Here is a 12,707-nt window from a genome sequence, read left to right on the forward strand (position 1 = left end):
AATAAAGGTCGTGGGTTCTTTTCATGGGTTGCTTAGGTTGTGCACCTCCTTTGCCTATTGCAGGGTAATTGAAACAGTGTATATGGACAGTGGATAACGAAGACTTCAAAATGGGTGGAAGTAGGTAGGAGTTATGTGACCTTTGTGAATGGTGAAATGGTAAGGGGTTTTGATAGTTGATACTGTGGAATGGTATTATTTCCTTTGCTATATTGAACCATTAAATTAGAATTGGAAGGAAGTTTCTAATGGGATCAATAGGAAAGCCTAGTTGCTGCAATTTCAAATTTCAAAACCTTGTGAATCTCTGTATAACATCATATATTACAAGGGATACTGGTATCATGTCTTAGTCCAGAAAGGCAAGAATTACAATTATTGGAAATTTGTAACATGTGTTTATGTATGATCTAATCAATGATCAATGAGTATCAATATCTATCACACTCTAAATTATTCCCTCGCAAGTCTCAAAACAACGAAATTCTCGGAGATTCCACAAAAAACCTTGATTAAGCAGATCCACAAACAAAAGGAGCAAAAAATGCCATAGCCAACCCAAGCAAACCAAAACCACCCTTCAAAACATTTGACGGAGCAGTCTTGCTCGGAGAAGGAACAGGCACACCGATGGCAGGGGCTAGAGGAGATACTGATGCAGATGGAGTTGGAGCAGGCGAAAGATTGTGAGGTATAACATTGATGTCAACCTTCTGGCCAGCTTGGCAATGACCAGGGACGCCACAGAAGAAGAAGTGGTGACCTTTACTGGTGATAATAATTGAGTCATTTCCGGTGGTGAAGGTGTCCAAAGGGATTGAAACATTGCACGTCTTGTACATTGCGTGCGTTACTCGCATCACGTTGTGAAATTGAGCGTTGTACTTGAAAACTGTCACAACATCAACCATACAAATAAGATAAACACTGTTGCATTTAAACAGTCACTAACTCAAAATTTCTTTGACAATGCCAAGAATTTAACTTTCAGCAAAAACGAAGGCTAGCTTTTTCTAATATCTCCTTTATATCTTCCTTCTTTGTCCCAAATGCACAAAGTGGATGTGGTACCCTACCAGATATGCATTGAATTTCAAAGTGTGAGCAGTTATCATGAAAGCGCGCATGAGTTGATGGAAAAGAGTGAGTGCATATGGGGCGCCAAACCACCATACATCATGGCCGACCAAATCATGAAACCTCCACGTACGGAAAGTTTATTTTTATCGCGTTTAGCCATTTGGGTGTTTGAATGGTATCAATCATAATGCACTCAATGGCATAATGCTTACTTTCCTCCATTAGCACAAAGAAGGAAAGCAGTTGTTGCCAGACAATGCCTACACCAATTATATTCAAGGCAATGGCTGCGGGGCACCTATTTGGAGATAAATAGTTAAATACTGTATCAGGTTCCTTAAAAAAGCCCAAACAAAACAGAGAGGCATCGCTTTTGCTTCTGGTCCTGTGTACATTAATTGCCTATTTTTATCTATTTACTCATAGAAGCAAGTTGCTTTTTTTTAAACTTGAATCTGCTGCCCCCATAGAACAATTACTGAGCAAGACAGAATTTCACAGAGCCCATTTGAGAAGAATCAGGAAGTAGACTCACACATTAGAGCATAACTTTGACATAATTAGAACTAAATGAGCATCCAAGTAAAGGGGAATTGCGATCACAGAAGCAAAACCCAGTACTCACAAAGTACAGAGTACCCAAAATGAAATTGAAGTAGACAATTTGATTATGAACAAATCTTACTGATAATGTCACCAACTCGAAAGGTCTTAGCAGCAGCCCACTGCTTGTAGTCCACATTACCAATGGTGGTCCAACCTGCAGAGTCCCCAACCTTGTGCACAGCTGCATCGGAAACATGCACCATAGCCATCGCCATGAGCACAACTACAGCTCTCTCCAGCAAAGACATGGCCTGTGGAAGCTGGAAGGAACCAAATATGTTTTTTTTTTTTTTGGATGGGTTGAGAGAATTGGAGAGGCTGTCTGTGTAGGACCTCTTATAAATCTTTTGGACTTGCATAGCTTTTGAAGTGGCGGTTGGAGCTTGATCAGAAAAGTGCGTTTGGTCCTGTACTGTTATTTTTTAAATTAACAAGAAGCACCCTCAAACTAAAATTAGAGAAAGAATAATAAGTAAAGAGAAATGATGGTTGCAGTCATGAGTGCACAAATGTCATGCAATCACTTTGAAAAAAGTAAATAAATACAATATTCATATAAAAAAAATTAATTTTTTAATAGTAAGTTCCACTCTTTTACGAAGCGACTACACGGTACTTGCATACTCCATGACTGAATGTAGCATTACTCGTGAAGAGAAATGTTAGTAATAAAAGAATACTTGGAAATCAGGTCCCATATTATTATTTTCCACTTTAATTTTACCGCTTAGATTACTAGGAAAAAAAAAAATGATTGAAATGAAACATCGACGATCGGAACTATGGCATTGATTGTTGCCTTCACTTTGAAGGCCATGTTTGAGGGACTTGAAAGGAAAGAATGTTTTGGGGGTAATTGGTGTGGTAGGGTGCGGATTTATCTTCAATAGAATTTGAGAACCATCATGGCATTGCCTAACCCCAATAATTTCATTTTGGTTGGGATCTTATTGCTTTGTACAAGGGAGAAGTATAGACTTAATCTTAAAGAGAATTCCAATTGCCATTTGATTATTAGCATTTACTTTTTCAATTTTTATATTCATTAATTTCGATCTGGTATAGGTTCATACGCTTGCTCCTCAAAAGGCATAGTAATGTATTTAAACCGTATAAATATGTTTGTTGGATATGATTTTTATGTATTTGGGTACTTGCATGAGTTAACAATTGCAGGCATCTGAGTCCTTCTTCAAAAAGGCTTAGAGATGTTGATCCCCTTGTTGGGATGATGATATTTGTCCTCTCTCCCTCTCTGGTGAGGGATATCGAGAGATGGCATGAGTTCTCACTCATAAGAAAAAAAAAAGGCTAAGATATCTTATCATATCATAACATGAGTAAGAGGCCGTGAAAAGAACATGAGCTGCAACTCATAAAAGAAAAAGATCATCGAAAAGAAGTTTGGTAGTACAAGGTTCTTTCAATGATGCAACAACTCAAGGTTACATTAAAAATTTTGTTTGTAAGAGTTGTCGGCCAATATTCACCATGTTCAGTGGTAATTACTAATAATTCGCACGCTTGGGGTGCTATACAACAAAGATATAAACACTGCATCTTCAATCATGGCCTTCCTAATGAACCCAAAAATATAAGCATAAAGACATCAAAATAAGAAAAGAAACTAATCAACCTTCCGTACACTGGTAATGAGTTTCTACCTATTTAGTATCCAGTGTCGATGTTCTTGTATGGCAAGTTTCCCCACTAATTCCAAGTAGACTTAGTGTAGTTTACAGCTGAGAAGAAGGATCAAATCCATTATCATGACCAATTTTTTTGTCACCATTAGTAATAGCTCCTCCATCTTCATGGTCATCCATAAATCTCTTCCAAAACCAGTGCTTCTTCCACACTCTCTCAGTCATCTCTTCAATGGGGATATTCTTTGTCTCCGGGAGAAGAAACAGCACGAACAATGACATGATAAGAACCCAGCCAGAGAAGAACAAGAAGATGCCAAACTTGAAATGGCAGAGCATTGAGAGGAAGGCCTGTGCTATGACAAAAGTGAAAAGCAAGTTGATACAGACAGTCACACTCTGCCCTGCAGAGCGAGTCTCCAGTGGAAATGTCTCACTTGGGATCAGCCACCCTAGAGGTCCCCAAGACCATGCAAAAGCCGATACAAAAGTGCAAACCATGATAACCACAAGGACTGCAAAACCTTTTTGGAGGTCATCAGTGTGATCCTTAAGCTTAATTCCTAGAATGATTGCTATCACCACTTGGGACAGGAACATCTGGACACCAGCCTCTAACAAGAGCAAGCGACGGCCAACTTTGTCCACTGAGTAGACGGATACAAGAGTGGAGAGAACATTAACAGCTCCTGTTATGACAGACGAGTAGAGGGAAGCATCACTGCCAAATCCCAGGGTGTTGAATAGGACTGGAGCATAAAACATGATTGCGTTGATGCCAGTGAATTGTTGGAAGATCTGTCACAAACATTCAATTCAAAGCAAGAACATCAGGATAAATTAGTCTAATTTATGGGAGTATACACGTACGTGTATAGAACAGAGTGAAAGATGCTGACCTGCAAGGCTGCTGAAATGATAAGTTGGGGCCTATTCCTCCGCTTAAGGAGATTCCTGAAGGGGTGCTTCACTTCTTTAGCCACACGACTTGCCTCGACAAGCTCCAAGAACTCAGGCTCAATATTGTCAGTACCCCGAATCTTTCTAAGCACAGCTTTTCCTTCGTCCAAGCGACCACGCTCAATCAGACTGTTAGGAGTATCCACCACAAGGAGAGACCCCAAGGTTAGGAGACCAGCAGGAATTCCAGCCAAACCCAACGATAGCCTCCAACCCCATCCCCCTTCGATTCTGTACGTAGTAGCATGGCAAAACATCAATACTGGTTAGCAACAAAGCCAGCACTTACATTAGAAATTACTACTCATGTTGTCTGAAAAAAAGGCAAATTATTTCAATTATTATCCACAAATTTTTCAGATGCAGATTCATCTTCTAAAACAAGGAGGATGGAATCACGGTCAAGGTAAACTTTTTTCCCTCAATATCATTAAAACCGTACTTACCCTCTAAATGCGAAGTCAAAGCTAGCTAATTTTGAGTAAATATATAGTTCTTATCCAACTTTATGGAATTATATTCAATTTCTCAATTTCTGCTCTACTTTGATAAGTCAAGTATATTACACTAGGGGATGCTAAGATTGTCAAGTTACCAGCAATTGCTCAGTCCTATATAAATCGATCATCCTGATCAGGATTCAAAACAAACACATGTCCCACTCATGTCTATATATATATTGACTCTGGGGGTGACTGTTTGGAGAGCATGTATATATGCCAAGCAAGACAAGTCAAAACCAATCTTCTTAAGATTTGAACATAATAATTGTTTGTTTTTCTAACATTTGAACTGCTGAATGATCTCTGCCCTATTGTGCCCACCATTTGAATGGCAGCCATTATTAAACACTATTAATTAATGTCCTGGAATCGTTTTCTTTCACTGGAAATTATTAATAACACAAAACTTCTAGTAATCATTGTATGATGTCGGTCGAAACTTGGGGGGCAGGTGGTGACTACTACATATGTAGTTTTTTTCTTTGTTCTTGTTTTCTTGATCTGAGGAATAGAAAATGAAGAGAAGAAATGAACTTACTTAGCGGTGCCGTAATTGACTAGGTTGGCGAAGAGAATGCCAAGTGTGACGTTAAGTTGAAATAAAATGTTCAAAGCTCCACGTATCCTTGTGGGTGCTATCTCCGAAAGAAACAACGGCACTGCCTGTACGTGTCATTCATTGAAAATATTTAGAAATATTCATTATATATATATATATATATTACTTAAATAATGAGACCTCTAATTAATTATATATTGAAGCTCGTAACAAATAGTTTATTCAATATTAAAGAAGAGAATCGCAACGTGGACCCAATACTTTAATTGATTAATCATATGCATGGATTGCATGTTTTCGAAATTTATCATTTTTTTTTTTTTTTTTATGGTGACATCGCACCACCCAAATCAATTATTTTATTAAACACGAGACGCGGCCGATTCCTCGCAGAATCCACTTGGGGATTTTTTCCCCTTTTTTTTTTTTTTAAATTCTGTACACTGTACAGTCCTCATGTTGGGATCACATCACATGTAGCTTGAGCGTATCTTTCTATATGCACCAGCTACAGCCTCCCCCCATACACATAGATGGTCGTTGAAATAAAATTCATGAGGTCCAAATAATAATAGGAGGACGGGATAAACTATTCCAAAATGCACCCACACAAAATCAAAGACAAGAAAGTTGGAAGAAAAAGCCAGCGATCCAATATCATGTTATAGCACATTATATATAAAGAAATGCTATAGATACAGAAAGATTTTATAAAATAAATTTATAAATTAATATAAATTTATAGAATTCGTTAGATCTATTTTATAATAAAAATAATTTTCTAATCTGACATACTACATCAAACTATATTAATTTATAAATTTATTTTTATATAATTTTTTTGTGATTAAAATACTTCGCAATTAGGACCAATCGCAAGAAAGTTTTATACCAAAAGCATAATTAAGGACCTAAGGTACGATGCAAATTAAGAAATTGATGGGTTGTTTAGTCGATCGGCTTTCCCTGGATGACTCCCAAGGAATTTTTATCTTTTATCATTGATGTTTCTTAGGTCAAGCTGGAAAAGATACAATATATCTCTGTCACATCTAACAGTCCGTTCATATGCTACAATATATATATATACACACACGTACATATATCTGTTTGTGTACGGAGGAGAAGGTTGGAAAAAATTAGTCGGTGACTATGACTTGTGTTTAAAAAACAATTAAAGCAAGCAAATATCAAAGCCCCGGCCCATTTTTCTTTCTCTATTATTATGTATTCTTTGAGATTCTTTTAGGGGAGTACCAGTGTACATATTTGATATTTGATAAAAGAAAACGATTAACCTAAGGAAATTAAATAAGCCCATATTTAAATAAATAAACGTAGCAAACTCATGTATCATAGATATATATATATATATGCAAAATTAAAGAGGTATAAATGGTTAAAATTTCAACATTGTAAATGATAAAGTAACAAATTAATTAAAGGAATTACGTAGTACCTGATTAGCAAAACCAACTCCACAGCCAAGCATAATCCTACCAATAATGAGCATGGCAAGGTCTTGAGCCGCAGCGTTAAAGACGGTCCCAATAATGAAGAAAACCCCAGCAATCAACATGGTTAGCCTTCGGCCAAGCCTTCTGGTTGTGTAGGACGCGAAGAAGGTCGAGGTTAAACCGGCCAGGTACAGCGATGATGTGAACAGCTGAAGCCCTTGGTTATCGTATTTGCAGTAATTGCTGTCGATATCTGGATCCAGAGTCTTTCGATAAACCACCGGGAAAAATTTTTTCAAGAAGTCGGGCATGGACGTAACACCACCTACATATATCGATTGAATTTCACAGTAAATTCATTAACGAATTTTTAATAATAATAATATTGAGTTATCATAAACATTAAATAATATTGTATAAAAATTGTTAATTTTTTTTTCAGCAAAGAGGGAGTTTTTTTTTTTTTTTTTCACTAATTTCTGCCTTACTCTTTGTCGTAACATAACAATGGCAACAACGGGTAGAAACTAGAAATATATAATTTTGCCAATGATAAAAAATTAGGCACGTGTTGTAGATTCGGATACAGCCAGCAGCAGATTCTATTGGACATCAAGCTCATGATCTGCTGGAAAACCAAACAACTTCACGTGCCGGACGTCAACGTCAGGGCTTGATGATGGCGGAAAGAAATAAGACGAAGCGCGGCCTGAAGTACCCTTCTCTCATTTTATTTTCAAGAAAAAAAGGTTTTTCATTTTCAGGGAAATGGCGGCAGAGGCTTTGTTTATATTCGGGAAGGAGGATGGAGGGCCGGAGGCCGGTGTGAGAGCATGCACGAGGTAAAAAAATGGATGATGAGTGGGATAAGATCGGACGAACCTACCTTTTTTTTTTTAAAAAGCGACTGAACGAAAGCTTTTAGTTATTTCTCCAACCAGAAATCACAGGTACTGTACGGACCCGATCATGAAAATTTAGAAGTACAGTCGTTTCTTGCCTTTTGGAGACACCGACCAAAGCAATTAATTTACCTATTCTCTCGGAAGCGAACGGATAAGTTAAAACCCAAAAGATATCTGTGAATGAACTTTAATCTCTCAAAAAGCTTAACTCGATAGATCTAGTATCATATATATGCATATGCACCATGTGAGTACCGTGTGTGAGAGCTAGAGACGAAGCGACAGTTGAAGATCTGAAAGATGTAGGTACTCACCGGAAACACCAACATCGTAACCAAACATGAGGCCTCCGGTAGCGGCCATAATACAGGAAATGATGACGATGGGCGTGATCTTCGCCTCGAACTCGGTGCCTCCGCCGGGCGGACCTGAGAACCCTCCCGCTGGCATGATTGCTAGCTGGCTATGTGTGTATTTATATCAAAAGCTCTCTGATATGCAAAAGTAAGCTTATCCAAAATCTCCTTGTAAATTGATGTGTGCGTGCACAGATAATGGGTGTTAGGGAGGGGAGAGGGTTGTTTATATAGGCGATGGAGGAGGGTGGTCTCTGAGAGATCACATACAGAGTTGCAACGCACGAGGTTGAAATCCACGACGCTTCATGTCGACTAGTGGGCACCACCTCCAGATCTTTCCACGTGTCTATTCTGTGGCTGGTGTACGTTCATACTTGAAGGCTGGCTAGCTAGTCAACCGCTTAAGTTGAATTTTAAGACTTTTTTTTTTCTCTCTCTTATGAATTTAGATAATTTGGTGACTTTGATATAAAGCAAATAAAGTAGAAAATTAAAAAAAAATACTAGTAGGATGAAAATAATCTTGTTAAAACCAAAAGAAAAAAAACCACGTAAAAGAGAGAGAATAATGTTATTTTTTTTTTATTTTGTCTCTTCATTTTAATCGTTAATATATTATTTTTTTTTACTTGTTAATTAAAGAAGTAATTATTAATATATTGATATTCTTTTCATTTTTTTAAAAATATTTATAGATATTAAAAAAATAAATTTTGCCTAGACCGCACGTGTGGGCAGCCTAGCATTACTCAAAAGGTGGTAGGAAACAATTCATTTAATTAATTTGAAGCGTAGTATGTGGATAAGTCTGCTATAAAATTTTCTGGATTTTTTTTTGGATAGAAGGATAATGATTTTAAAAATTAGATAATTAATTATAACTGTCTATTTAATGTAATTAAGGAAGCTTGGATGCAAGAATTAATGATACAGCCTAGGACTTAATATTTGACGTGTACATGATGAACTAAGTACTGTACGTATAGCTACTTATTAATATCTATCCTCCAAAGAAAGAAAAACATTAAGTACTGATACTTTTTCTGGGGCAATTAGCAAGAACTCTATACATGTGTGTGTGTTTTTTTTTCCTCTCTTCAAGACTAAATTGGTATAGTGAGGATATTTAATAAACTAGGGATAAACACAACATCATAACGAGAATATAAAATTAGAAATATTTTATTTGTAGTTTTAAATAGGGATTGAGTGTACAATCTCATTGATGAATGAAGGTAAAAAGAAAAAAATTATTTTAAAAAGGATATTATATGTAGACTAACTCTTTATTATAACAAGTTAATCTATAAATTTAAGCGAAAATGGAAACAATAAATATATATTAATATATGTAATAGTGGCGAGAAAATAGCTGAAAAGTATTAATCGTATTTGCAGTAATCAAGATAAATGTCAACCCGGCCGGCCGTCCCCATTGACTAGCAAATAGTTACAATATTAATAAGGTATGTAGCTGAAGAAATTAATAATGTGAATACACGTACAATAAGATATATAATGCATGTATAACCAAATTGTTGTTAATAATCTGTCTGCTAGCGCTCCATGGTCTCTCTCTGACCAAGAAATTAATTAAAACCATTCCATAAAAACAAGTTGCTTGAGATCACCGCTTTCTAAGTTGCAAATCAGTTAACGTCCACCACGTCTTCGATCGAATCAAAAGAAAAGTATTCGATCGCCACGTACGTTCCTTTAGTTTTTCATCTATAAGTTTAATTGGTTGTAGTTTTCATGATTACGCACTCTAGCGATGCTGACAGTTCCCTGCAGACATGAAATGGTCAAATTCATAGGGTTGTTTATATAATATTTCACTCGAATGAATGAAGGGAAAAATACATACGATTTGCGGAAGCCAGCACTGATCATCTTGCCTTTTCAAAAGTCGTCAAAAGCATCACATGGTAGCCAAAGTTTTTGGAATGACAAAAGGAAAAGGAAAAGGAAAATTACAACCAATTTTTTATCCTTGTGTTTCCAATTTTCCCCTACCATTTTGTACCAAAGAGGACCCAAATTAGTGTTGAATTTTTATTTTTCTTCATTTAGAGTAAAAATAAAAAAAAAGAAATAACGGAAAGTTCGATCTCTTGTCATATGATACTATGTAGTTTGGATTTGTCTCTTCAATTTGACTGTTCGATATTTATTTTAATTTTTTGTAATAATTAAGAAAATGATTATTAATAAATTTATTTAACTTTTATAAATATTTAAAAAAATAAAATAAAAAGTGTAAATCATGACTATACAGCACGTTCAACTATACACGTTATAGTAGCATTGGCCATATTCTAATTGGTTACGATATATATTATTAAAGCGAAAATATCTCAGAAGTTATAAGTTTGATCATGTCGAGAGAACTCTTGATTTACTCATTATATAAAAAGCTATGCTGAGTTATTGATGACACCTAGCATTTCTTTTTTAATTAATGATGAAAAAAAGGACTAAATATAGTATCCAATTAAAACGTGTAAATCGCTTCATGTTGAAAAGTAATTAATCAAATTAAGCATAGTACCCAAATGAGCATCCAAATAGATTTCCGATATATGAGGCTACCTCGTTTAAATAGTAAAAGTGTTTCATTTTATATCTCATCTCATCAATATTTTTAAATTTTTATATAAAATATAATAAATAATTTAATTTTTTAAAATTTTAAAATAATAATAATATCAAAAAATAATATTTTATTTAATTTTTATATAAAATCATTTCAACTCATTTTATTATCTAAAGTATATCTTAATCTTATTAATTAAATATTATTTCCTTAATTATTAATGACAGTACTACTGGAAATTAATTCACTAGATAATGATGGCATGCCAATTAGACCATTAGCTAGCTGTGTTTTACATGTGACCCTTAAATATAAACACATTTATATGTGTGTAATATTAATACATGCATCACGTGATGCTTAATTAGCGACAACATGCATGCATGTGATCACGATCCGTAGTAATCTGAGACAACTTGAGAGTCCCAATTAAAAGAATAATATATAACTCAACGCCCTTTGCAGTGACCATTTAGGGTAATTCAATTGTTGAATGCATGCCAATTAACCTCGCTAGCAAACAGAATAGGAAAAATAAAAGAACCCAATAAAATACTATATATACAGTATGTATGTGGAATTTAATAAATATTAGTTATTGATTGAAAAAGAATAAACGGTATATATAATACATATATGTAAAGAGTTAAATTTTTAAATTAATTTTCTAAATTAAATATTATGTCATATATATTTTAAAAGACGATATCAAACAAACTAAAGGCTTTGCTTTTTCTTCACAACACTTGATGAGACTTTCCTCTTACAGTTTGCTTTATTTTCTCGCCCACAATTCCTTTTCAATTTCGATCGTTGTTTCTCGTACGTGTATCTTGCTCCTTATCTTGGACGTCTTTAGATTTTTTTTTTCTTCCCCACGTTTTATAAAGTATCTATTGACTGAGAAAATAACATTTTGAAAAAAAACAAGGTAGGCGAAAAAAAACTCTTACAACCTTTTTATATTATTATTATTATTCTTATTTTCCTTTAACCACCTCAGCAATGACTGGATCATATATTTTTTTTAGCAATATTGCAAGGAGATTCGAAAAGATTCCTCGTATATTTAGTGATGCAATCAATGACATCACAGAGGAGAGATGCGAAAAGATGCTTAGTAAGTTTGGATAAAAATATATATATCTAAGACTTGTAAAAAAAAAAAAGATTAAAGTATAAATTGAGTCTGATAGATTATAATTATTTAATATTTAATACTGTTACATAAATAATGTAACACTCATAATTTATAACTTGGACTTGGATTTGGATTTGGATTTGGATGCGGATGCTCTAACGTTGACCATCTGGCGGCCTATTCGATTGAGAAAACATTAATGCACGCACGGGTAGCATGCATTCGGGTTTGAATATGAAGTTACGTACGTACGTACGCGTACGTTCTTTATGGATAAGAGAGGGTGCAAAGGCTTTTGGTGCCGAAGTGTGAAGACGAGAAAACATAGCTTTTTCCCAGCTTGCTAGTGAAAGGAAAGCAGACTACGCATGATAATGTTCTTTTTCCCTAGTCAAATGTTCAATCCTAATTCAGCCGCCATGCCAATAGGATAGGCCATACATCATCCATATATGTGTATATACTAGTAGTAGAGCAACGTCCAAAGGGACGTTTGCCTAGTTGGTGAAAAAGATTTTTTTACAAAAATTATATGATTTTTTATATAATAAAAATGATTAATGAATTATCTAATGCATAGAAACAAAAAATGAGTTTTAGCAAATATCTTTGGATAATGATATGTTAGTGAAGTATAATAATTACATGTTTGGATAGATTAGAAAACAAAAAGATTAATTCAAAATACACCATAGTTTAATACAAGTTTTGCAAATTCATCATTTTGCTAAATTTGTTTAATACAAGTTTAACGAAAATATTAGTTCAAAATGCTGGTTGGCTTGTCTGTGGCAGACCATGCAATATTGCATGACACCTCTTTATGATTATCGTCTAAATTAAGTCGTGGAAGATGCATATATATTGTGATTAGACAACATGTCACAAGTATATA

At 34.9% G+C, this 12,707-nt stretch overlaps 2 protein-coding genes across 2 annotated transcripts; both read right to left on the bottom strand.

Annotated features, from left to right (window-relative positions):
- Positions 1–284: 284 nt before the first annotated feature.
- Positions 285–2,044, bottom strand: LOC121254961 (mavicyanin-like). The gene is made up of 2 exons (XM_041155215.1): positions 1,766–2,044; positions 285–892 (listed from the first exon to the last, which is right to left on the bottom strand). The coding sequence occupies exons 1-2, from the start codon at positions 1,932–1,934 to the stop codon at positions 513–515; spliced, it is 549 nt and encodes a 182-aa protein (XP_041011149.1). The 5' UTR covers positions 1,935–2,044; the 3' UTR covers positions 285–512.
- Positions 2,045–3,112: 1,068 nt separating this feature from the next.
- Positions 3,113–8,340, bottom strand: LOC121254933 (sugar transport protein 13). The gene is made up of 5 exons (XM_041155178.1): positions 8,031–8,340; positions 6,814–7,136; positions 5,334–5,458; positions 4,232–4,523; positions 3,113–4,130 (listed from the first exon to the last, which is right to left on the bottom strand). Exons 1-5 carry the CDS (start codon positions 8,164–8,166, stop codon positions 3,423–3,425), a joined length of 1,584 nt encoding a protein of 527 aa, XP_041011112.1. The 5' UTR covers positions 8,167–8,340; the 3' UTR covers positions 3,113–3,422.
- Between the last annotated feature and the right edge of the window lie 4,367 nt (positions 8,341–12,707).

This window comes from Juglans microcarpa x Juglans regia, chromosome 1D (genome assembly GCF_004785595.1).
Source record: "Juglans microcarpa x Juglans regia isolate MS1-56 chromosome 1D, Jm3101_v1.0, whole genome shotgun sequence".
NCBI lineage: Eukaryota > Viridiplantae > Streptophyta > Magnoliopsida > Fagales > Juglandaceae > Juglans > Juglans microcarpa x Juglans regia.

Excerpts from the sequence above, each read along its gene's own strand:
- LOC121254961 (XM_041155215.1), bottom strand. The coding sequence starts at position 1,934 with ATGTCTTTGCTGGAGAGAGCTGTAGTTGTGCTCATGGCGATGGCTATG. Across the intron at positions 893-1,765 it reads TCGAGTTGGTGACATTATCA|TTTTCAAGTACAACGCTCAA; the intron begins GTAAGATTTGTT and ends ATGTTGTGACAG.
- LOC121254933 (XM_041155178.1), bottom strand. The coding sequence starts at position 8,166 with ATGCCAGCGGGAGGGTTCTCAGGTCCGCCCGGCGGAGGCACCGAGTTC. Across the intron at positions 5,459-6,813 it reads GAGTTGGTTTTGCTAATCAG|GCAGTGCCGTTGTTTCTTTC; the intron begins GTACTACGTAAT and ends TGACACGTACAG. Across the intron at positions 4,524-5,333 it reads GTCAATTACGGCACCGCTAA|AATCGAAGGGGGATGGGGTT; the intron begins GTAAGTTCATTT and ends TACTACGTACAG.